Source organism: Heterodontus francisci, chromosome 4 (assembly GCF_036365525.1).
Source record: "Heterodontus francisci isolate sHetFra1 chromosome 4, sHetFra1.hap1, whole genome shotgun sequence".
NCBI classification, from domain to species: Eukaryota; Metazoa; Chordata; class Chondrichthyes; order Heterodontiformes; family Heterodontidae; genus Heterodontus; species Heterodontus francisci.
The window spans coordinates 18,696,649-18,722,105 of record NC_090374.1 but is presented as its reverse complement, the minus strand read 5'-3'; the positions used below and the strand labels follow the sequence as shown (position 1 = coordinate 18,722,105).

General features: G+C 44.4%; 1 protein-coding gene across 5 annotated transcripts in view; it reads right to left on the bottom strand.

The window, feature by feature from the left end:
- Positions 1-22,372, bottom strand: part of htt (huntingtin) — a 260,486-nt gene extending 238,114 nt beyond the window's left edge. For all 5 annotated transcript variants that reach the window (XM_068029245.1, XM_068029247.1, XM_068029246.1 and 2 more), the window contains exons 1-2: positions 22,071-22,372; positions 3,044-3,127 (exon numbers count right to left, since the gene is read on the bottom strand). In XM_068029245.1, coding sequence (XP_067885346.1) covers positions 3,044-3,127; positions 22,071-22,159 — 173 coding nt within the window. In that variant the 5' untranslated portion in view covers positions 22,160-22,372. The remainder of the gene's footprint in view (positions 1-3,043; positions 3,128-22,070) is intronic.
- Between the last annotated feature and the right edge of the window lie 3,085 nt (positions 22,373-25,457).

Sequence of the window (25,457 nt, the reverse complement as noted above, 5' to 3'; positions counted from 1 at the left end):
ATCTTTCATCAGATAAAGATAGGTTAAGTGAATGGGCAAAAATTTGGTAGATGGAGTATAATGTGGAAAAATGAGGTTGTACACTTTGGCAGGAAAATAGAAAAGCAGTATATTTAAATGGAGAGAGACTGCAGAATGATCTGGGTGTTATTGTACAGCAATCACAAAAAGTAAGCATGCAAGTACAGCAAGTAATTAGGAAGGCAAATCGAATGTTGGCCTTTATTGCAAGGGGGATGAAGTATAAAAGTAGGGAAGTCTTACTACAATCGTACAGTACATTGGTGAGACCGCCGCCGAGTACTGCATACAGTTTCTTTCTTAGTTAGAGGGATATACTTGCACTGGAAGCAGTACAATAAAACTAGGCCGATTCCTGGGATGAAGGGGTTGTCTCTGCCCTTCTTGCTTCATTAACACTGAATGGGTGCTCAATTTACAAAAAGTCTACATATTACATAGAATTCCACAGAATATACAGCACAGAAACAGACAGACATTTGGACCAACTGGTTAATGTTCCACACTAGTCTCCTCCCACCCCTCTTCACCTAATTCATCAGCATATCTTTCTGTTCCTTTCTCCCTCGTGTGTATTTTTGTACTTCTCCTTGCACGTATTTATGCTATTTGCTGTAACTACTCCTTGTGGTAGCGGGTTCCACATTCTAACCAGTCTCTAGATTAAGAAGTACTTCCTGAATTCCCTATTAGATTTATTAGTGACGATCTTATATTTGTGGCCCCTAGTTTTAGAATCCCCTAGAAGTGGAAATGTTTTCTGACAACTACCCTGTCAAACTCCTTCATATTCATAGACTTCCATCAGGTCATCCCTCAGCCTTCTCTTTTCTAGAAAAAAGAGCCCCAGCCTTTTCAGTCTTTACTGATAGTTTTACCATCGCAATTCTGGTATAATCCTTGCAAATCTTCTCTGTACCTTCTCCCCTGCCTCTACATCCTTTCTTTAATTATGGATAACTGTGCATAGTACTCCAGGTGCAGTCAAACCAAGGTTCTTTGTAATTTTGCTTTTCAATTCCATCCTTCCAGAAATGAACCCCAGTCATTTTCCTTGTGGCCTTATTAACCAGTGTTGTGATTTTTAGTGATTAGAGTATCTGAACCTCTCGATCCCCATGTTCCTCTACCTCTACCTCATTTAGACACTTAGTTTCGAAGGAGTATATGCCCTCCTTATTCTTCCCACCAAAATGCACCTCACACTTAACTATATTGAAATTAATTTACCTTTCTACAATGTTATGAATGTCTGTATTAACTATACCTCAAAATTTGATGTCATCTGCAAATTTTGAAATGTTATTTGAGTCCCAAGTCCAAACCTATTATAAACGGTGAACAGTAGTGGTCCCATAGCCAATCCCTGTGGAACACCAATTCCCAGCTTTTGCCAGTCTGAGTAGTTATCCTTAACCACTACTCTGTCATCGGTTTTGTAACCAGCTTGCTATTCATTCTGCTAAGTGTCCCCCACTCCACTTGCTCTGACCACAGTCATGAGTCTGCGATGCAATACCTCATTGACGTCATTCTGAAAATTCAAATATATTACAACTACAACATTACCCTGGTCTACTTTATTTTGTTCCCCATCCCCAATTGCCCTTTAGAAGGTGAACCACTGCAGTCCATCTGGTGGAGGTACTCCCACAGAGCTGCTAGAAAGGTAGTACCAGATCTTTGACCCAGCGACAGTGAAGGAACGGCAATATAATTCCAAGTCAGGATGGTGTATGGCTTGGAGGAGAACTTGCTTTGGGAAGTCAGTTATTGCTTCAAAGAATTCAATAACTTTGGCCAAGCATGACTTTCCCTTCTGAAATCTGCACTGACTACTCTTTACTATATTTTCAATTTCTATGTGTTGTTCTATTATATCTTTAAAAATGTAATAGACATGAAGCTAACTGGCTGAAAGTTCCTTGGATTTACTCTATCGCCCTTTGTAAATATAGGAATAATCATTAGCCAGTCTTCTGGCACTACCCCTTTATATGTAATAGCACCTGTACTAACTCTTACCTAGCTTCTTTTAACATCCATGTGGACGTGGGACTTTAGCCTCTCTGATTAACTTATCAAAGATATTTCTATCTTAAATGTCTTTGTGCTTTTTTTGATCTCTTCTGCTAATGTTACATCCACATTGTTAGTCTCCGTGGTAAATACTAAGGCAAAGTAATTATTCAACATTTCTACCATTTCACTGTTGTTATTGGTGAGCTTATTTCATGCATCCCATAATGGCCCCATCACCGTCTTGATTTTACTTTTGTTATCTATGTGTTTTGTAGAATACTTCACTATTTCTTATATTTAGTTTTTTATTTAGAGATACAACACTGAAACAGGCCCTTCGGCCCACCGAGTCTGTGCCGATCAACCACCCATTTATCCTAATCCTACATTAATCCCATATTCCTACCACATCCCCTCAATTCCCCTACCACCTGCACTAGGGGCAATTTATAATGGCCAATTTACCTATCAACCTGCAAGTCTTTGGCTGTGGGAGGAAACCGGAGCACCCGGCGAAAACCCACGCAGTCACAGGGAGAACTTGCAAACTCCGCGCAGGCAGTACCCAGAATCGAACCCGGGTCGCTGGAGCTGCGAGGCTGCGGTGCTAACCACTGCGCCACCCATGATTCTTTGATTTAATTCCATAGTTCAGCCAAACCTCCCTAATTGTTAGTTAAATTTCTTTGCATTCTCTTTTGCCATCGTCCCTTTTGTTTTCTATGTATTTAGCATAGGCCTTTTTCTTCACTTTCAATTTTTTGCCTTATCGCTTTGTTCATCCATTATTGATTAGTTAGCTCATTTTTTTTAAGCAGACTCCTAGAATCCATCGATCACAGCATAACAAGAGCTTTATTCACAGATTTACACAATACTAAAGCAAAGTTCGGTGGATCAATTTCAAAATCACAGGTGATTACTTCCATTCCACATTCAAAGAGCAAATCAGTAATCCATGGATGGAAATTCAACAAATATTAAAATGCAACTAATTTACCTAAGAGACTGTGCAACTATGTTTTCACATATAGTCAGGCAGTGAGTTACACGGTCCTTTTTGGTTGTGGCAGATTCTTTCTTCCTAGAAAAAACAGAAACAAGAACAGCAATTAGCCACCTATAGGACAGGCACATTCTGAAAGGGACAGAATTTCACTAATGTTGCCATCTTTCAACAATAGCATTTCAAAGAAAATAGTTTTCCCCACAATTGCAGACAATTAACTAACTTTCAAATCGATGTTTTTTGAAGGCACGTGAAAATTGCCAATAGCATTGCTTATAGATCATGGAATACTCCATCACAGAAGGCCATTACAAACATACGAATTAGAAGCACTCGGCCCCTCGAGCCTGCTCCACCATTCAAGATCTGATTGTAACTTCGGCTTCACATTCCTGCCTATCACGCTAACCTTTCACCCTCTTGCTTATTAAGAATCTATCTACCTCTGTCTTAAAAATATTTAAAGACTCTCGTTACAACCAGGTGAAAAAGGTGTCTAAGGGTCTTTCACTGTCTTCACCCGATCTTATTGTAACAGGGTTTAAATTTTAAACACTGTTTTGAGTTCCCCATTTTGTGAATCCTTGTTCACACTTTCCAATTATAAGGCAAAGAAATTAGTATAAATAGGCTTTCTTAGGTTTAAAGAAGAAAAGTGAAATTTATTAAACCTTAACTCGAATACGGTTAACACCTACGGATATACGTGCCCACACTAGCATGCACACGCGATACACACATGCAAATAGGGACCAGAAAAAAGAAAATAGACAGGTTTCAGGCAGTCTCTAAAGCGGCTTTCTTGTTACTGTTTTTGTATGTCCAGCTCGCTGTAGAGTCCTTGATTGTAGATAGCTCTTCATTGGGATCCAGTACTCTTCTTAAACCTTGTTCACTGCAGGAGACTTTTCTCCCTTGTGTTCATGTGTCTTGAATAGTTGCCGAAGCTGGTGAGAGCGAGATGAGAGCAGACAGGAGAGAGGTCTTCAGTCCAGGAGAAAAGTGCTTCGAGTTCAAAATCCCTGTTGGAAGTTCAAATTCAAAAAAACTCCAACAGTCAGCCAGTCATGTGGTCAGACCAGTTTGGTCACATCTGTTGGTGTATTCGGCCATCTTAGCAGTTAACCTGGAATGCTGGCCTTTCCACCTGCAAATCTGGTAATCAAAAGTCCATTGTGGATTAAATTGGAGCAGGGAATAGCTCCTTTGTCCTTTGAAGTACTTGTCTGTTGATATGCTAATGTGTCTCTCCAATTGTTTTTTTAAAGCAAGTTCTTTCTTTAATAGTTTAAAATCAATGTTCATGTGGCGAAATTAATTTTCCTCATTCTTGGCAGGTGGGGGGGGCTTGCCTGACATTCTGCTTCCACCGCCTTTTGAGGAAAAGTGTTTCAAAGATTCTCAACTCTCAAGAGAAAAAATTTCTCCTCATCTGTCTTAAATGGGCGACCCCTTATTTTTAAACAGTGACACCTAGTTCTAAATTCTCCCACAAGAGGACACATTCTTCTCATATCAACCCTGTCAAGATCCTTCAGGATCTTATGTTTCAATCAGGTCGCCTCTTACTCTTCTAAATTCCAGTAGATACAAGCTTAACCCGTCCAACCTTACCTCGTATGACAACCCGCCCATTCCAAGTACAGGCCTGGTAACTGTGATTAGGACTACTTGTTTACATGGAGGTAAACATTGAAATGCACTGTTGGGGATGTGTTCTGAGGCGGAAAGCTATGCAAACTAAACTGACTGTTTGGAAGTGTAGAAGTTTAGCTCATGGCTACTCATGCTCCCTGTGGGAATTACCAGACATGCTCCTGACCACCATGTCCCCTTCCCCCCAACCAGCCCAAAATGCGCAGACACACATGCACACACTGCAACTGTGGACTCTAGAAGACCTCAGAAGTATTGTATGTTGATATTTCAACATGTTACATCACCTGACTGGGTTTTATTTTCACTCTCCTCCCACCCCTCCCCCCCAATCTCTTCAAGTCATCACCTCCTACCTGGGATGCTGCTTGACAGGCCCTGATCGACCTCCAGCCCATTGGACAAATGGCATTTATTCAGGTGGAAGATTCAACAGCGAGTGTCAGCAGGGTACACATCTATAATGGGTGTTATAAGTAAGAATGATCTGCTCCCTGCACACTCGCTCTCTCATACCCACATGCGTGAACTATCACAGCGCACATATAAAGGATCACTGGTTACTGATTAAAAGCAGCAAACCTGGACAATTTCCCCCTGCTGCTTCACTGAAACCACTGAACAATGGATGCTTTAGGAACGAAGTCTCAATGAGGGATTGCCAAGTGCCAGTTCCCAAGGCTTGGATAACCTAACTAGCAAACAGAAGGCCAGCCAAATCACTTAAGCACGAGTGTTCCAGGGTCCTAACCAATATTTATCCATCCCCAAACCAACACCGTCAAAACAGATGTCATTGCAGTTTGTGGGACCTTTCTGTGCACAAATCGACTGCTGTGTTTCCTATGTAACAACAGTAACTAGACTTCAAAATTACCTCACTGGTACATCCTGAGGTTGTGAAACACACCATATAAGCCATTCTTTTCTCCTTGTTTAGTCAAGGATCTACAAGAGCAGCTTTACTTGACGAGAAGGGGAGATAGGAAGAACTGGCTTATGGTTGATTGATACCACAGGTTTGGCATCAGTAAGATGGTCTAATTCAAATGTAAAGTCCTGAACTAACTCCAGAGCGAAGCAGAGAGAGATCACTTCAAGGGAATCTCATTCTTCTCTCTGACGTGACATTAGGCCTCTACTCCAGATTCAAGCTGCAATTTACACTTTGTAACTTGCCAAGAACAAGACACTGAGGACGAATCAACCCAGGGTACTTTCACAGATCTCCTTTCCAAACATACAGCTGCTAGAGAGGCAGAGAGTCCTACGAAGAGGTAGACTGGAGAGAAACAATCTAAATATAACTAAGACAGCAAGCAGCTTCTCAAGCGCAGTGCAAGTTAGTAATCTAAATTGGTGGCTTTTAAATTTTGTTTTTGCGTGCTGCGGGACCCTGGCAAATGTTGATAATTCCCCAAAAACTCCCTGCCCTAACTTCTAAAAGGCAGATTCAGCTACCCCAAAGGAAGACACCACTGCAGAAAGTATTTTTGACTAGAATACTGTAGCAACATTTGCTGAAAAACTGAATATACAGGAATTTGATCACCACAGGGACGCCAGCTTGAAAATTTGTGATCTGACGTAATTGTACATGCTTTTGCACTAGCCATTAAAATAAACTGCTCTTTATAAAAAAAACAAATTGATTGAGGTAACAAATTGGTTCTATATAGTACCTATAACGTTGTAAAACAGCTTGAGAAGATTCATGAAAGAGAGAGACAGAGGGCTTTAGGGCAAGAATTCCAGAGTCAATGGTGAAACAATTAAAATCAGAGATGTGCAAGAGGCCGGAATTGGAGGAGCTCACAGGGTTGTAGTGCTGAAGGATGTTACAGAGATTGGCAGGGGTGAGGCCTTGGAGGGATCTGATCCCAAGGCTAAAAATTTGAAATATGAGGCATTGATGAACTGGGCATCAATGTATGTCAGTGCACACAGGGATGATGGATGAATGGGAATTTGTGTGAGTTAGCATACAGGCAGCAGAATTTTTGGTTAAGTTCAAGTTTACAGAAGGTATAAGATGGGAGGCTGTCCTGGATTATATGGGAATAGTCGAGTCTAGAGGTAACAAAGGCATGAATGAGGCTATCAACAGCTGATGAACTGAGGTAGGGGCGGAGACAGACGAGGTTATGGATGTTGAAGTAGGCAGACTTTTTTTTTTATTCGTTAATGAGATGTGGGCAGGGCTGGCTAGGCCAGCATTTATTGCCCATCCCTAATTGCCTTTGAGAAGGTGGTGAGCTGCCTTCTTGAACCGCTGCAGTCCTTGGGGTGTAGGTACTGTTATGAAAGTGCTTCCTTTTAATATTCTATTTTTTGAGAACTTGTGTTAAAACTATAAAGATTCCATGGATTTTTTTTTTTTAACCAAGTTCAACAGGACTTGAGGGGTGGTTTGGAAGCCACCTGTGCTGGAAGCCACCTGTGATTTGGGCTCAGAAAACAGCAGAACCCTTGGTGTCCTGGAAAAAAATGGTCACAGAGAAGCCACATGTCAAAGTTTATGGAGGTCAGGAGGTCGACTCTCTGTTTGGTGTTTGAACATCATTTTCCATTTTAGTTGTAGTGTCAACTGTTTGAAGACAGTTGCTGTTTTCTTGCACGGAGAAAAGAAACCACCCAGCTCACCTCCTTCTCTAACTTTTTGAAGAAATCCTGCCAAGATTCAGTGTGGAAAAAAATCCCTGGTGCCGTATAGCTCCTGAGGAGCTGGAAAAAAATCCTCGATTCAAGTGCGCTAGAGAAAAAGCCTTGATGCCACATTTCCCCTAGAAAGCCGACTAGAATAATTCTCAACATCTCCAGAACAGACTGATTCTGAAATGATCCCGGTGACCCATCTCCGTATACCCAGATGCCAGACCAAAAAAAAAAAAGAGACAAATGACATCCTTCCAAATCTTCCTTCTTTTTCGGCAAGAATCAGCAAGTATTTGGTCAAAGCAGTTTTTTTGTCTTCTTTTGGAACAGACTCTGCACAGTGAATTTCTTTATTTTTTTTCCCAGTGAGAGCGTGTAATTGGGGAATTTTTAAAAGAGGGAATTTTTTTTTTTTAAATCGGTGCGTTAATGCTTTACTGCGTTACTGGTTAAGTCTTGTTTTATAATAAACTGATAACTTTGCTGTTTATTAAAGAAACCTGATTGGTGTATTTTATTCTGGGATTAAAAAAAATAGAGTATATGATTGGCTGTATCGATATGTGGGTAAACATTTAAATAGATGCTGTGACTTGTGAAGAAGTGGAACTGGAAAAGACAGCGCACTCCTCCTGCCTCGGTCGTAACGATGATATAGTTCCAAGTCAGGATGGTGTGTGGCTTGGAGGGGAACTTGCAGGCGGTCGTGTTCCCATGCATCTGGTGCCCGCGTCCTTCTCGGTGGTAGAGGTCATGGGTTTGGAAGGTGCTGTCGAAGCAGCCTTGGTGAGTTGCTGCAGTGCATTATGTAGATGGTGCACACGGCTGCCACTGTGCATCGGTGGTGAAGGAAGTGAATGTTGAAGGTGGTGGACGGGGTGCCAATCAAGTGGGCTGCTTTGTCCTGGATGGTGCTGAGCTTCGCGAGTGTTGCTGGAGCTGCACCCAGCCAGGCAAGTGGAGAGTATTCCATCACACTCCTGACTTGTGCCTTGTAGATGGTGGACAGGCACTGGGGAGTCAGGTGGTGAGTTACTCACCGCAGAATTTCCAGCCTCTGCCATGCTCTTGTAGCCACAGTATTTATGGTGGAGAGGATGAGGTGTCAGAAGCCCAACTCAAGGTCAGATAGGACACCAAGGATGTAAACAGACTGGTTCATCCTTCGACAGTGATCAGAGAAAGGAATGGAGTCAATGGCAAGGCAACAAATCTTGTGGCAGGAACAAAAAACAATTGCACATTGAATTCTAGCATAACTAAGTATGACTAGGTGAAAGGTATCCCTACCTGGACATCTGGCATCATTCCAAACTATGTACACAGTAAGTAGGGCTAAATTGGTCTTTATTTCCCAGTAACTATGCCAGGGACAAATCCTTTTCCAAACTATTTCTATTACTGCTGTTGCCCGTCAAGACTGTAAATGCCAGATCGACCCGTGAGACTTGATCACATGGATAACAGTAAACCCCAAGAGAGTTCCTCGAGCAGTATATATTCGGCAATTGCTTCAACCAACAAAACGTAGCAGCTCACGTAAACTGCTGTCATTAAGTATGACATCACCAGCTCAGTCAGGCAACAGAACGCAACCCACTCGTGCATATGACACAGAAGCACGAATACATTTTAAAATTTCACAACGCAGACTATGTCATTTGTCATGAGCCTACTGGTATACACTGGAGTAAAAAGAAATACTTCTGTAGCTATCTGGTTAAGTACATAATTGTTCCTCTTCAAGGGCCAATGCAGGCATAATTCCCAAACCCCTTCCCTAGTTGACACACCAAAACACAACTCATTGTGTGAAGGTCCATTCTCCTACGCTTTGATTCTCTTCCTTCTGTTCTCCCCCTGCACCCACCCCCCTGCTCCTCCATAACTAACCACTCCATCTCTTTGTAAGTCATCTTGGGATGTTTTAACATTAAAAGAACTAAAGGCACAGATTCGATAGTAACCTGCAGAGGGAATTTGATAAATACGTGAAGGGGGAAAAGAGCAGGGTGGAGTGGGATTAATTGGACAGCTCTTCCAAACAGCTGGCACAGGCACTGTAGGCCTCCTTGTGCTGAAAGATTCTAGGGTATAAACGCAAGTAGTTGTTGTTTAGAAATTCTAACATTTCTACAATATGACAAAGGCAACGTATCAACGGAAGCAACTTCAAACTTTAACCACACATAGAAATTAATTGTTGTACTACAGCGCACTTGCACCACATACTAAAGAACAGTAGAACGTGTTCACCACCTATGCAGTGAGTATTCCTGACTGAAGAGAATCGAAGCATAGGAGAATGGACCTTCACACAATGAGTTGTGTTTTGGTGTGTCAACTATCCACCGAGGAGAGGGACATGACGGATGTTGAGGTTAGGGACAAATGTTTGATTACTCTAGGTCAAGTCGGCATAAGGAGGGAGGAAGTGTTGGGTATTCTAAAAGGCATTAAGGTGGACAAGTCCCCAGGTCCGGATGGGATCTATCCCAGGTTTCTGTGGGAAGCGAGAGAGGAAATAGTTGGGGCCTTAACAGATATCTTTGCAACATCCTTAAACACGGGTGAGGTCCCGGAGGACTGGAGAATTGCTAATGTTGTCCCCTTGTTTAAGAAGGTTAGCAGGGAAAATCCAGGTAATTATAGACCGGTGAGCCTGACGTCAGTGGTAGGGAAGCTGCTGGAGAAGATACTGAGGGATAGGATCTATTCCCATCTGGAAGAAAATGGGCTTATCAGTGACAGGCAACATGGTTTTGTGCAGGGAAGGTCATGTCTTACCAACTTAATAGAATTCTTTGAGGAAGTGACAAAGTTGATTGATGAGGGAAGGGCTGTAGATGTCAGATACATGGACTTCAGTAAGGCGTTTGATAAGGTTCCCCATGGTAGGCTGATGGAGAAAGTGAAGGCGCATGGGGTCCAAGGTGTACTAGCTAGATGGATAAAGAACTGGCTGGGCAACAGGAGACAGAGAGTAGCAGTGGAAGGGAGTTTCTCAAAATGGAAACGTGTAACCAGTGGTGTTCCACAGGGATCCGTACTGGGACCACTGTTGTTTGTGATATACATAAATGATTTGGAGGAAAGTATAGGTGGTCTGATTAGCAAGTTTGCAGACGACACTAAGATTGGTGGAGTAGCAGATACTGAAGGGGACTGTCAGAGAATACAGCAGAATATAGATAGATTGGAGAGTTGGGCAGAGAAATGGCAGATGGAGTTCAATCAGGGCAAATGCGAGGTGATGCATTTTGGAAGATCCAATTCAAGAGTGAACTATACAGGAAAAGTCCTGGGGAAAATTGATGTACAGAGATTTGGGTGTTCAGGTCCATTGTTCCCTGAAGGTGGCAACGCAGGTCAATAGAGTGGTCAAGAAGGCATACGGCATGCTTTCCTTCATCGGACGGGGTATTGAGTACAAGAGTTGGCAGGACATGTTACAATTGTATAGGACTTTGGTTCGGCCACATTTGGAATACTGCGTGCAGTTCTGGTCGCCACATTACCAAAAGGATGTGGATGCTTTGGAGCGGGTGCAGAGGAGGTTCACCAGGATGTTGCCTGGTATGGAGGGCGCTAGCTATGAAGAGAGGTTGAGTAGATTAGGATTATTTTCATTAGAAAGACGGAGGTTGAGGGGGGACCTGATTGAGGTGTACAAAATCATGAGAGGTATAGACAGGGTGGATAGCAAGAAGCTTTTTCCCCCAGAGTGGGGGATTCAATTACAAGGGGACACAAGTTCAAAGTGAAAGGGGAAAGGTTTAGGGGGGATATGCGTGGAAAGTTCTTTACGCAGAGGGTGGTGGGTGCATGGGACGCATTACCAGCGGAGGTGGTAGACGCGGACACGATAGTGTCTTTTAAGATGTATCTAGACAGATACATGAATGGGCAGGAAGTAAAGAGATACAGACCCTTAGAAAATAGGCGACAGGTTTAGATAGAGGATTTGGATCGGCGTAGGCTTGGAGGGCCGAAGGGCCTGTTCCTGTGCTGTAATTTTCTTTGTTCTTTGAGCCATGCTGGTTAAAAAAGAGGCAAAGTAGGTTCTCCCAAGGATCAACCTCTCTTTGCTACTCTCTCCTTTATAACTGCCAACTTTCCAGGCTTGTCCTTAAGTCACCAGGAATTAAAGATCAATCTCCTGGATGCTGCCTGCGGTAACCCAGGAGAAGAATCATACAGGCATCAAAAAATTGCGTTTAAATAAAAAAACGAAAAATAGAACAATTTTGATAATTTGTTTTAAAATATTGGAATTGGTAGCAGGGTGAGTAATTGCTGTTTGACTGGGTGGTTTGCCTTCCCTAATCCAAGAGCACTGGTCAGTTCCAACCCCATTACTGCTGACCTCAGCTGAAGTCAACTTTTTTTTCCATTCGTTCTTGGGATGTGGGCATTGCTGGCAAGGCCAGCACTTATTTCCTATTCCTAATTGCCCTTGAGAAGATGGTGGTGAGCCACCTCCTTGAACCGCTGCAGTCCATGTAGGGTAGGTACACCCACAGTGCTGTTAGGGAGGGAGCTCCACAGGATTTTGATCCAGCGACAGTGAAGGTACGGCTAATTCAGCAGGTTCTGAGAGTCGGAGCTCTCCCTGGTCTGAAAGGTTCAGTCATTCACTGGATAAATTCACAGGAGCTATTATTAGCTCAGCATATCATTTTTAACATCACAACTGCTTCCATTTCACAGCAGCAGATAAGAGGAACAAGGAAATAAGATCACACATGGAGAACTGGGACAGATCTAAATCAGACAACCAATCAGGCTTCTTTATAAAAAACTCAGTGTATCAAACAATAAGTAAATTGTGAACTACCTCAGTTCTCTGTGCTCTTCACTGTCTCAGGCTGAGAGACATGCAGTGTATATAGAATTACAGAAAATTTAACAGCAGTTACAGGCCATTCAGCCCAACCAGTGTTTATGATCCACAGGAGCCTCTGCACATCTTTCTTCATCTCACCCTATCAACATATCCTTCTATCTCCCACCTGTTTATCGAGCTTCCCCCTGAATGCATCTATGCTATTCACCTCGACCACATCTTGTGGTAGCAAGTCCCACATTCTAACCACTCTGAGTAAAGAAGTTTCTCCCTGAATTCCCTACTGGATTTATTATCTTACATATTCCTTTTTTTTTTTCAACAGTCCTACATGGAATACTCAAATTAAAAACATACAAATTAGAACTGCAGGTAACATCACAGCAATCCAAAAGCCATTACACAGCTGAGCTGAGACCTGATTTCATTGCACAGATTTTCCTATTGATCATCAAGTATCAATCAATCATGGGTTTATAATAAAAGCCTGCAATACTGGCACAAGTCAAACACACAGCTGGTCAGATCCACTGGGATTTTTATTTTCCTCTTCCACTCTTCTCACCTTTTGGAAAAATGAAGTTGCCCATGTTTCTCGCTTTCAGATTGCCCTATACTACTACATAGCTGAGTGTCGTCAGCAATCTACGACTGGTGTCAGATGTGACTCAGTGTTAGCATGCTCAATATTGAATTAGAAGGTTGTGGGGGGGGGGGGAGCAAGCATAAAATGTAGGCTGACACTCAGTGTAGTAATGAGGGAGTGCTGCACTTTGAATGCTAAACCGAGGCCACGCTTGCTCTCTCATGTGGACGTAAAGGATCAGATAACCACTATTTTGAATAACAGCAGTGACAATATATATTCCTCAACCAACAGATGATCAGGTCATTATCACGTTGCTATTTGTGGGAGCTTGCTGTGCATAAATTGGCTGTGCTTCCTACATGACAAGAGTCACTACACTTCAATAGTGTTTTATTGGCTGCAGTGTGTCTTTTACTAGGCTTCTGTCAATAGAAACATGGAAACCCAAGCGACAGAGTTAGCTTGCTATCTCTCCAGACAACTGAGCCTGATGTTCACTGTGGGAGAATCTACAAATGCAAACAGTGTGAAGTGTCAACAAACTTGGTCCTATCACCCTCCAGATTTTGAAAGTATTAAACTATGAAATGTCAAACTTACGTTTTATTCAGATTTGGATTAAAACATGCACCTCAAGTCTAAAGCCAAATAACGCGTCTTGGTAGTTGCACACACTACATGCATAGTACACCTGTTTGCACACTTTTATTGGAACCTGTTTATATTGCTATTAACGATGCACCAGTTTCTGCAACTGCTCAGTATGGTCATTATGAAAAATTTAACAAAAGCAGTTATACAGACTTTTTCAATACACAATGCAGTAATGTCAGACAGGCATAAACAAAAACAAACAAACAATCTGAATCGGATCTGATGAAAGAGTGTTAATCGTTATCGAATCTTTCACTGAAAATAAGAAACCCAAAGAGTGCCACATCCTCTCAAAAACAAAAATAAATCACTACCGCTTACTGTTTCCTCACTCCCTCACACAGCACTCATCAGCTCAATGTATGAGCCTAGCTCAATTGGTAGCACTCTGACCTTTACGTCAGCAGGTTGTGGGACTAAAACCAGGACATGAGCACAACAACAACTTGCATTTCTATTGCGCCTTTAACGTAATAAAATATCCCAAAGCACTTCACGGGACAATTATCAACCAAAATTTGACACCGAGCCACATGAGGAGATATTAGAACAGGTGACCAAAGGCTTGGTCAAAGAGGTAGATTTTAAAAAGCGACTTAAAGGAGGAGCAAGGTACATTGGCAGAGAGGCTCAGGAAACGAATTCCAGAGCTTAGGCCTTGGCAACTGAAGGCATGGCTTGCAAAGGTGGAGTAATGAAAACTGGGGATGCACAGGAGGCAAGAATTAGAGCAGCACAGAGATCTCAGAGGATTGTAGAAGGTTAGAGAGGGAGGAGCGAGGCCATGGAGGGATTTGAAAACAAGGATGAGAGCTTTAAAACTGAAACGTTGCCTGATTTGAAAGCAATGCAGGTCAGCGAGCATTGGGGTGAATTAGGATACAGGCAGCGGAGTTTTGGATCAGCTCAAGTTTACAGAGGCTGCAAGGTGGGAGGCTGGTCAGGCGAGTACAAAGACTAGGCTTACAACTGGTGCAATGCTGCATTTTCAGAAGTACCACCCTGTTGGAAGAGACATTGAACCAAAGTCACAGCTGCCTTTTCAGGTGCATATTAAATCTTTAATGGGAAGGCTGCAGAATTGATATTCTGAAAGGATATCAAATGGATCGAAGGGTTTTCTGTATCTGAATCTACCTTCCTAAACTGCCCCCAAACCTCTAAAAATCGACCCTGTGACTGGCTGCTAAACTATTGGTGAGCCCACCTAGGGCAGCTATTTCTCACTACAGGGAAGCACCGTGCCCATGTCTGCACCTTTCCATAATACATCACTAACACCACTATACTCAATGGCCATCCAAGCTCATTGGTGCTATGCCACTTCTGAGTTTTGACTCAATTACTCTGTTATTCATTCATGGGATATGACTGGCGAGTAACTCACCTCCTGACTCCCCAAAGCCTGTCCACCATCTACAAGGTACGAGTCAGGAGTGAGATGAAATACTCTCCACTTGCCTGGATGGATGCAGCTCCAACAACACTCAAGAAGCTTGATACCATCCAGGACAAAGCAGCCCGCTGATTGCTTGTGGATAGAGTGCCATTCACTCCCTCTACCACCAACGCACACTGGCAGCAGTATGCACCATCTATAAGATGCAATGCACTGAGGCTCCTCTACCACCCAGAAGGACAAGAACAGCAGATGCATAGAAACACCACCACGTGCAATTTCCCCTCCAAGCCACACAACACCTTGACTTGGAACTATATTGCCATTCCTTCATTGTGTCAAAATCCTGGAACTCCCTTCCTAACAGAGCTGTAACTGTACCTACCCCACATGGACTGCAGTGGTTCAAGGCAGTAACTCACCACCACCTTCTCATGGGCAATAAATGCCAGCCTGGCCAGCGATGCCCACATCCCATGAATGAATAAATTAAGATGGGCATTTATTACCCATCCCAAGTTACCCTAAGATGGTGGGCTGCCTTCTCGAAGTTCTGATAGTGATTTGATACAACTGTGTGGTTTGCTGGAGCATTTCAGAGGACAATAATGAGTAATTCCTATTGCCAATTAAGAGGAAATAAATTCTGTCTTCATTTTTGAACTCAGTAGCAAGTAATCTTCGGGGTCTCACTTACTGTGCATCAGAATTTATATTTAAAATGCAAGTACTGGAAAATCTGGGATTATTTCTGATATCTCTGAAAAATTTACATATGGCAGGTAAATATTGCAATTTCGCGACTTTAGTCACATCAATTAAAAAGCAACACTGCAGCATTACTACTTGTGAAAAACCCCACTAAACAATTCACTAACATTGACACATCAATTATCTGACATGAATCAAAGAGTGCATAAAGCCATCGGCATGCTTTTAATTACAGCTTGGGGTACAATTGACAAGTGCAGTGGAGGTTGGTGACAGTAAAAGTACTTTGCATCAAATTGAAAGTAATTTGCAGGGCTTGCATTTGTTTTTTTGTTTGAGCAAGAGTTTTATTAGCTATATATGAGCTGAAGAAGTTACTTACGTCTCTCCTTTCAATGTGAACACAAGTACACAATAAGGACGTGTGGGTGATTGGGGGGGTGGAGGGGAAGGGGCAAGTCCATGATAGAATGGACTCTGGGGGGGGGAATGACCTCGATGATTTGAGCTAGTGAATGCCCCATTGTCACTCAGTACTCCATGCACCTATTCATTAAGAAAAATGCCTTGCCAAGTATAAACTGAACTATTCAGAATAGCATTCTGACAAGTAGTCAAGAGTTATACAGCACAGAAACAGGGCCTTCAGCCCATCATGTCTGTGCCAGCCATCAAGCACCTAACTATTCTAATCCCATTTTCTAGCACTTGGCCCACAGTCCTGTATGCTATGGCATTTCAAGTGTTCATCTAAATACTTCTTAAATGTTGTGAGGGTTCCTGCCTCTACCATCTCTTCTGGCAGTGCGTTCCAGATTCCAACCACCCTCTGGGTGAAAATTCTTTCCTTCAAATCCCCTCTAAACATCCTACCCCTTACCTTAAATACACGCCCCCTGGGTCTCCCTCCTGTTCCTTGGCTGTAGCACAGATCAGAATTTAGCAGCGACAAGATAAATAATCTCAATCACAGCAGCTCTCCTTCCCCACAGCCCAGTGAGCAATGTTGCAAGAGATCTTTTAATATTGTCACCGAATTTCCAATAAAATCCACGTTAGAGGTAAACTCTGCTGTTATCACAGCACAACAATGGCAAACCCAGCCCCGTCAACCCTGCAAAGTCCTCCTTACTAACATCTGGGGGCTTGTGCCAAAGTTGGGAGAGCTGTCCCACAGACTAGTCAAGCAACAGCCTGACATAGTCATACTCACGGAATCATACCTTACAGACAATGTCCCAGACACTGCCATCACTATCTCCAGGTATGTCCTGTCCCACCGGCAGGACAGAGCCAGCAGAGGTGGAAGCACAGTGGTATACAGTAGGGAGGGAGTTGCCCTGAGAGTCCTCACCGTCAACTCTAGACCCCATGAAGTCTCATGGCATCAGATCAAACATGGGCAAGGAAAACTCCTGCTGATTACCACCTACCGCCCTCCCTCAGCTGATGAGTCAGTACTCCTTCATGTTGAACACTACTTGGAGGAAGCACAGAGGGTGGCGAGGGCACAAAATGTACTCTGGGTGGGGAACTTCAATTTCCATCACAAAGAGTGGCTCGGCAGCACCACTACTGACCGAGCATGCGGCAGGTCGTGAGGGAACCAACAAGAGGGGAAAACATACTTGACCTTGTCCTCACCAATCTGCCTGCCGTAGATGCATCTGTCCATGACAGTATTGGTAGGAGTGACCACTGCACAGTCCTTGTGGAGACAAAGTCCCGCCTTCACATTGAGGATACCATCCATCGTGTTGTGTGGCACTACCACCGTGCAAAATGGGATAGATTTCGAACAGATCTAGCAATGCAAAACTGGGCATCCATGAGGCGCTGTGGGCCATCAGCAGCAGCAGAATTGTACTCAACCACAGTCTGTAACCTCATGGCCCGGCATATCCCCCACTCTACCATTACCATCAAGCCAGGAGACCAACCCTGGTTCAATGAAGAGTGCAGGAGGGCATTCCAAGAGCAGCACCAGGCATACCTCAAAATGAGGTGTCAATCTGGTGAAGCTACAACACAGGACTATCTGCGTGCCAAACTGCGTAAGATGCATGCGACAGAGCTAAGCGATCCCATAACCAACGGATCAGATCTAAGCTCCGCAGCCCTGTCACATCCAGCCGCTAATGGTGGTGGACAATTAAACAGCTAACTGGAGGAGGTGGTTCCACACAAATATCCCCATCCTCAATGATGGGGGAGCCCAGCACATCAGTGCAAAAGACAAGGCTGAAGCATTTACAACAATCTTCAGCCAGAAGTGCCGAGTTGATGATCCATCTCGGCCTCCTCCTGAAGTCTCCAGCATCACAGATGCCAGACTTCAGCCAATTCGATTCACTCCGCGTGATATCAAGAAACGACTGAAGACACTGGATGCTGCAAAAGCTATGGGCCCTGACAATATTCTGGCAATAGTACTGAAGACCTGTGCTACAGAACTTGCCACGCCCCTAGCCAAGCTGTTCCAGTACATTTACAACACTGGCATCTACCCTACAATGTGGAAAATTGCCCAGGTATGTCCTGTACACAAAAAGCAGGACAAGTCCAACCCGACTAATTAACGCCCCGTCAGCCTACTCTCAATCATCAGTAAACTGATGGAAGGTGTCATCAACAGTGCCATCAAGCGGCACTTGCTTAGTAATAACCTGCTCAGTGACGCCCAGTTTGGGTTCCGCCAGGGCCACTCAGCTCCTGACCTCATTACAGCCTTGGTTCAAACATGGACTAAAGAGCTGAACTCATGAGGTGAGAGTGACTGCCCTTGACATCAAGGCAGCATTTGACAGAGTATGGCATCAAGGAGCCCTAGCAAAACTGAGGTCAATGGGAATCAGGAGGAAAACCCGCCGCTGGCTGGAGTCATACCTAGCGCAAAGGAAGATGGTTGTGGCTGTTGGAGGTCAATCATCTGAGCTCCAGGACATCACTGCAGCAGTTCCTCAGGGTAGTGTCCTAGGTCCAACCATCTTCAGCTGCTTCATCAATGACCTTCCTTCAATCATAAGGTCAGAAGTGGGGATGTTCGCTGATGATTGCACAATGTTCAGCGCCATTCGTGACTCCTCAGATACTGAAGCAGTCCATGTAGAGATGCAGCAAGACCTGGACAATATCCAGGCTTGGGCTGATAAGTGGCAAGTAACATTCGCGCCACATAAGTGCCGGGCAATGACCATCTCCAACGAGAGAGAATCTAACCATCTACTCATGATATTCAATGGCATTATCATCGCTGAATCCCCCACTATCAACATCCTAGGGGCTACCATTGACCAGAAACTGAACTGGAGTAGCCATATAAATACCGTGGCTACAAGAGCAGGTCAGAAGCTAGGAATTCTGAGGCGAGTAGCTCACCTTCTGACTCCCCAAAGCCTGTCCACCATCGACAAGGCACAAGTCAGGAGTCTGATGGAATACTCTCCACTTGCCTGGATGCGTGCAGCTCCAACAACACTCAAGAAGCTCGACACCATCCAGGACAAAGCAGCCCGCTTGATTGGCATCCCATCTACAAACATTCATTCCCTCCACCACCGAAGCACAGTGGCAGCAGTGTGTACCAAGGACAGCACCTTCCAAACCCTCGACCTCTACCAACTAGAAGGACAAGGGCAGCAAATGCATGAGAACACCACCACCTGCAAGTTCCCCTCCAAGTCACACATCATCTGACTTGGAACTATATTGCCATTCCTTCACTGTCGCTGGGTCAAAATCCTGGAACTCCCTTCCAAACAGCACTGTGAGTATACCTACCCCAAATGGACTGCAGCGATTCAAGAAGGCAGCTCACCACCACCTTCTCAAGGGCAATTAGGGATTGGCAATAAATGCTGGCCTGGCCAGCGACACCCACATCCCATGAATGAATAAAAAAAACCCTACATGTCAAGATTGTCAGATGTCGACAGCCGTTATAGCCTTAAAGCTACATCACATCCACGCCACTCACCACCTTAATCTCTGGCAAACATGCCAAGTCCGTCTCCTGCAAAGAATGCCCAATTCCCAATTAAGCAAAAAACATTATCCACAATAAATGATAATACTGGACATGAGATAATGGCAGGAATTCAACTTACATTTCTCACAGGATTATCTGAACTCTTAATGCATTGTATCTCACTCCCCATTACCTATTATTGACATCAAGCACTGTAGTATTGTAAATACATCCATTCGTCATTCAGGTTTATAAACAAGCATTGCTATGTTGCAAAGCTGGGGTACTTTTACTCAAATTCATGTTTTTAAAAAGTCATCAAAAATTATGTTCCTGTAAAAATACATACCCTGCAAGACTTCAGTGTTCTAAATAATGCACAACTGGAAATAAGCAATAATAGTAATTCTGTTGCATCTTATCTGGTCTCAAAGTGCCTCATACAATGATATAAAAGCAAAATACTGTTTTTTTTATTTCAGATTTTCAGCATCCAAAGGGCTGGAAACACTCCGCAGGTCTGGCAGCTTCTGTGGAGAGAGAAACAGAGTTAGTGTTTCAGGTCTGTGACCTTTCATCAGAACTGATGAAAGCTCACCGACCTGAAATGTTAACTGCTTCTCTCTCCACAGATGCTGCCAGACCTGCTGAGTGTTTCCAGCCCTTTGTTTTTATTTGCCTCATACAATGGCTGGAGTGAGTGCCTGTTGTTATATAGGATCCATCAGCAAAAGCAGCACAGTGTCAATGTACAATAAGGGATCCCACTGTACAGATCTCAAATGCAGGGATATAACAAAACTCTAAAGTTGGGCATTTTCTCATCAGCTGATAGATCACCACGACCATCCACCCGCTCCACCTTCCGCCACAAACCCCCATCCCCCGTTTCATAAACTTTACTTTTTATGCTACTTGCCCCCATCCAATTCCAGTAAGTTAATTCTTAACATTATCCTCATTCACCTACAAACACCAAGACTGTAAACATCCCTTTCTGAAACTGTACCAAATGCAAGAACAGAACACATTGGGCGAGTGGAAGTTCTTGAGATTAAATTCTCCATCCCTCCTCCCCCCCAAGACTGAATACACGGGTCAGTAGCTCACACAGTTGCTAAGTAATATTTTCAATAGGAAATGTAACAGCACTGGTTCGGAGTGTGTGTGGTTGAGGGCAGGGGAAGATCCCATACTAATATCCCATTCCCACGCCACTCTCCACAATCAGAGCTCCACTGATCTTGCAGCACCTTTCACCCCATTTTAAAAAAAAATCAGCATTGCCTATTAAATCCATTAAGCCACCTCTTCATAACACTATCCACCTCTACAACAAATATTGACGCATTCCCAGGTAAAACAAATACAGCCACATGTACATACACGAAACCTAAAGATAGTAATAAGAAAAACTAAAAATACTCAACAAGTCAGTCAGCATCTGTCGAAAGAACAAACCAGATAAAATATCAGGTGTAAGACCGCCAGCTGACATCAAGTTTTTTTCTCTTCACCATTGCTGACTGACCTGCTGAGTGTGTACAGCATTTTGTGTTTCTGATTTCGACAGTTTGTGTTGTTGCTATTTTCCACACCCCATCCAACCAGCGAAAGCAAACATTGGCCACTCAAATGTAAACTGTGCTATCAATGTTGAGACATCTTGTCTGCAGCACAGCATCAGAAATCACAAATAAATATAGAAATCAATGACAAAAGGACAAAAACCTGATGACCTTCCACACTCCCTGGAGTCCCCTACAGACTTCCAGGAACTGTATTTAACAATGCTTGTCTGCGTATGTATGGATATTTCTGAGACTGTATTTGAGTATATTTGTGTCTGTTTGTTGCATGTATGTCTGTGCATTTCTTTGTGTTAGCTTGTGCCACTACGCACACACGACAGGGTCTGTGTATGCACACCCACAAGTGTGCGCATGCATGTACACGCACCTGTTTGCCTGCCAGTGAGCATGCATGCACACACAACAGTATGTGTATGCACACAATTTGCATGCACGTGTGCCAGTGTGGGCAAGTACACACACCTCCATACACCCACCAGTCCATGCATGCATGTACATGCACCTCTGTTCACATGCCAGCGAGCACATATGCACAAGTTTGTGTATGCATATGTGCATCTACACAAGCACCAGTGTGCATGCAGGCACATGTCAGTGTATGCATGCACAAGTATGTCAGTATGTGCACATGCACACATACCTATGAACATGCCAGTGAGCATGCACATGCCAATGTATGCACATCTGTGAGCACATGCATGCACCAGTGTATATACCTGTGCAAGTGCACATGCCAGTATGCAGATGTACATGTTGCACTGTACATATGCTAGCATGTGTCCATTTGCATGTACACGTGCTTTTGTACGTGTGTCAGTGTGTTTTCATATATTTGTGGGTACATCAATATTTTTGTACATTTGTGTTTGTGTGTCTAAATTTGTATGTACGTGTGTATCGGCGTTATTTTCGGTGTGTGTCACTCTCTTCTCAGGGTGTGTATACTCACTGTTTCTGCCCTGGCTCCTCGCTGGACGGTCCCTGCTGGAAAGACTTCAGTGACTCAAAGGCCTTCATCAGTTTCTCCATGGTTGCCATTTTATTAGGGAGAGAGAGAAATACAGGATGGAGAGAAGGAGAAGCGCTCAATAATTTACTCCTTGCAAAGGGATTTAAATTCCAGGACCAAAGAAACTGAAACTCCCACTCCCGCGTTAGTACGCGTCGGCGACTCCGGGGCTTCTACCCGCTACGCTCACACCGCCCGCTATCGCAAAACTCAATGCCCACCGCCATCTTGCTGAGGAAATATCCCACAAACCGTTCGCTGCAACCTAACCTGACGGCGCCACCTGCCCCGCCCCATTAACTGATCGATGGTTCTACTGGCCAATTGACAATCGGCGTTTTGATATTATCACCAGTCAGGGTGGGTCAGGGGCGGGACGTATTGAGGCATCCTAACCTGAGGTCCACGCTTGCACCGCCCCGAAAGACGATTGATGGCGCAAACGACCAATCGTAGATCGGTATTCGGGGGCCCTAGACCAATCAGTGAGGTACCAGGGAGCGACAACGATAGCGGCCACCTGACCCGCTCCCGGTTGTTTGATGGCTGTATAAACCAATCGGCGTTCGGTCCTGGGCCGATGCGCCGGTTTGGGGGCGGGACAGATTAGGAGGCGGTCTGAACCGAACGGAGCAACCACACCTGGCGCCGAAAGTGCCGAGTGATGGCGGTGATGGCTGATTGAGGCTGTGCGGTTTCACTCCATCTCGAACTAACCGGTCCACAGTTTCAGGCTTTACCCAAAATCTTCTCTTCCCTTCAGGTTCAATGAAGAGTACAGGAGGGTATGCCAGGAAGAGCACCTGGCATACCTCAAAATGAGGTGTCAACCTGCGGAAGCTACAACACAGGACTATCTAGCGTCTGCAGCATGCAATAGACAGAGCAAAGCGATTCCATAACCAACGGATCAGATCTAAGCTCTGCAGTCCTGCCACATCCAACGTGAATGGTGGTGGACAATTAAATAACTAACTGGAGGAGGTGGCTCCCCAAATATCCCCATCCTCAGCACATCAGTGCACAAGATAAGGATGGAGCATTTGCAACAATCTTCAGCCAGAAGTGCCAAGTGGATGATCCAATCTCGGCCTCCTCCTGAGGTCCCCAGCATCACAGATGCCAGTCTTCAGCCAATTCCATTCACTACACGTGATAGAGTTAGAGAGTTATACAGCACAGAAACAGGCCCTTCGGCCCACCGTGTCCGCACTGGCCATCAAGCCCAATATTCTAATCCTATTTTCCAGCACTTGGCCTGGAGCCTTGTATGCTATGGCATTTCAAGTGCTCATCTAAATACTTCTTAAATGTTGTGAGGGTTTCAGCCTCTACCACCTCTTCAGGTAGTGTGTTCCAGATTACAACCACCCACTGGGTGAAAAAATGTTTCCTCAAATCCCCTCTAAACCTCCTGCCCCTTACCTTAAATCTATGCCCCCTGGATATTGACACCTCCACTAAGGGAAAAAGTTTCTTCCTATCTACCCTATCTAGTCCTCTCATAATTTTGTATACCTCAATCAGGTCTCCCCTCAGCCTTCTCTGCTCTAAGGAATAGTGTAGGTCAGATGGTTTCACAGGTCGGCGCAACGTCGAGGGCCGAAGGGCCTGTACTGCGCTGTAATGTTCTAAAAAAAAACCCTGGCCATCCAGTTCAATCACATCCTTCCTATAGTGTAACGACCAGAACTGTTCACAGTACTCCAGCTGTGGCTTAACTAGTGTTTTATACAATTTTTAAAAATTAATTCATGGGATGTGGGCGTCGCTGGCCAGGCCAGCATTTATTGCCCATCCCTAATTGCCCTTGAGAAGGTGGTGATGAGCTGCCTGCTTGAACCGCTGCAGTCCATGTGGGGTAGGTATACCCACAGTGCTGTTAGGAAGGGAGTTCCAGGATTTTGTCCAAGCGACAGTGAAGGAACGGAGATATAGTTCCAAATCAGGATGGTGTGTGACTTAGAGGGGAACTTGCAGGTGGTGGTGTTCCCATGCATTTGCTGCCCTTGCTGCTCGTGGGTTTGGAAGGAGCTGTCTAAGGAGCCTTGGTGCGTTGCTGCAGTGCATCTTGTACATGGTGCACACTGCTGCCACTGTGCATCGGTAGTGGAGGGAGTGAATGTTTCTCGATGGTGTGCCAATGAAGCGGGCTGCTTTGTCCTGGATGGTGTCGAGCTTCTTGAGTGTTGTTGGAGCTGCACCCATCCAGGCAAGTGGAGAGCATTCGATCACATTCCTGACTTGTGCCTTGTAGATGGTGGACAGGCTTTGGGGAGTCAGAAGGTGAGTTACTCGCCTCAGGATTCCTAGCCTCTGACCTGCTCTTGTAGCCACGGTAATTATATGGCTACTCCAGTTCAGTTTCTGATCAATGGTAGCCCCTAGGATGTTGACAGTGGGGGATTCAGCGATGGTAATGCCATTGAATGTCAAGGGGAGATGGTTAGATTCTCTCTCGTTTGAAATGGTCATTGCCTGGCACTTGTGTGGCGCGAATGTTACTTGCCACTTATCAACCCAAGCCTGGATATTGTCCAGGTCTTGCTGCATTTCTACACGGACTGCTTCAGTATCTGAGGAGTCACAAATGGTGCTGAACATTGTGCAATCATCAGCGAACATCCCCACTTCTGACCTTATGATTGAAGGAAGGTCATTAATTAAGCAGCTGCAGATGGTTGGGCCTAGGACACTACCCTGAGGAACTCCTGCAGTGATGTCCTGGAGCTCAGATGATTGACCTCCAACAACCACAACCATCTTCCTTTGCGCTAGGTATGACTGTAGCCAGCGGAGGATTTTCCCCCTGATTCCCATTGACCTCAGTCAGCTCCAACATAGCCTCCCTGTTCTTTTATTCTGTGCCTCGGCTAATAAAGGCAAGTATCCCATATGCCTTCCTAACCACCTTATCTACCTGTGCTGCTGCCTTCAGTGATCTATGGACAAGTACACCAAGGTCCCTCTGACCTTCTGTACTTCCTAGGGTCCTACCATCCATTGTATATTCCCTTGCCTTGTTAGTCCTCCCAAAATGCATCACCTCAGGATTAAATTCCATTTGCCACTGCTCTGCCCATCTTACCAGCCCATCTATTTCTTCCTGTAATCTAAGGCTTTCCTCCTCACTATTTACGACACCAGCAATTTGCGTGTCATCTGCAAACTTGCTGATCATACCTCCTATATTCACATCTAAATCATAATGTACACTACAAATAGCAAGGGTCCCAGCACCGATCCCTGTGGTACACCACTGGTCACAGACTTTCCAATTGCAAAAACAATCCTCGACCATCACCCTCTGCCTCCTGCCACCTAACC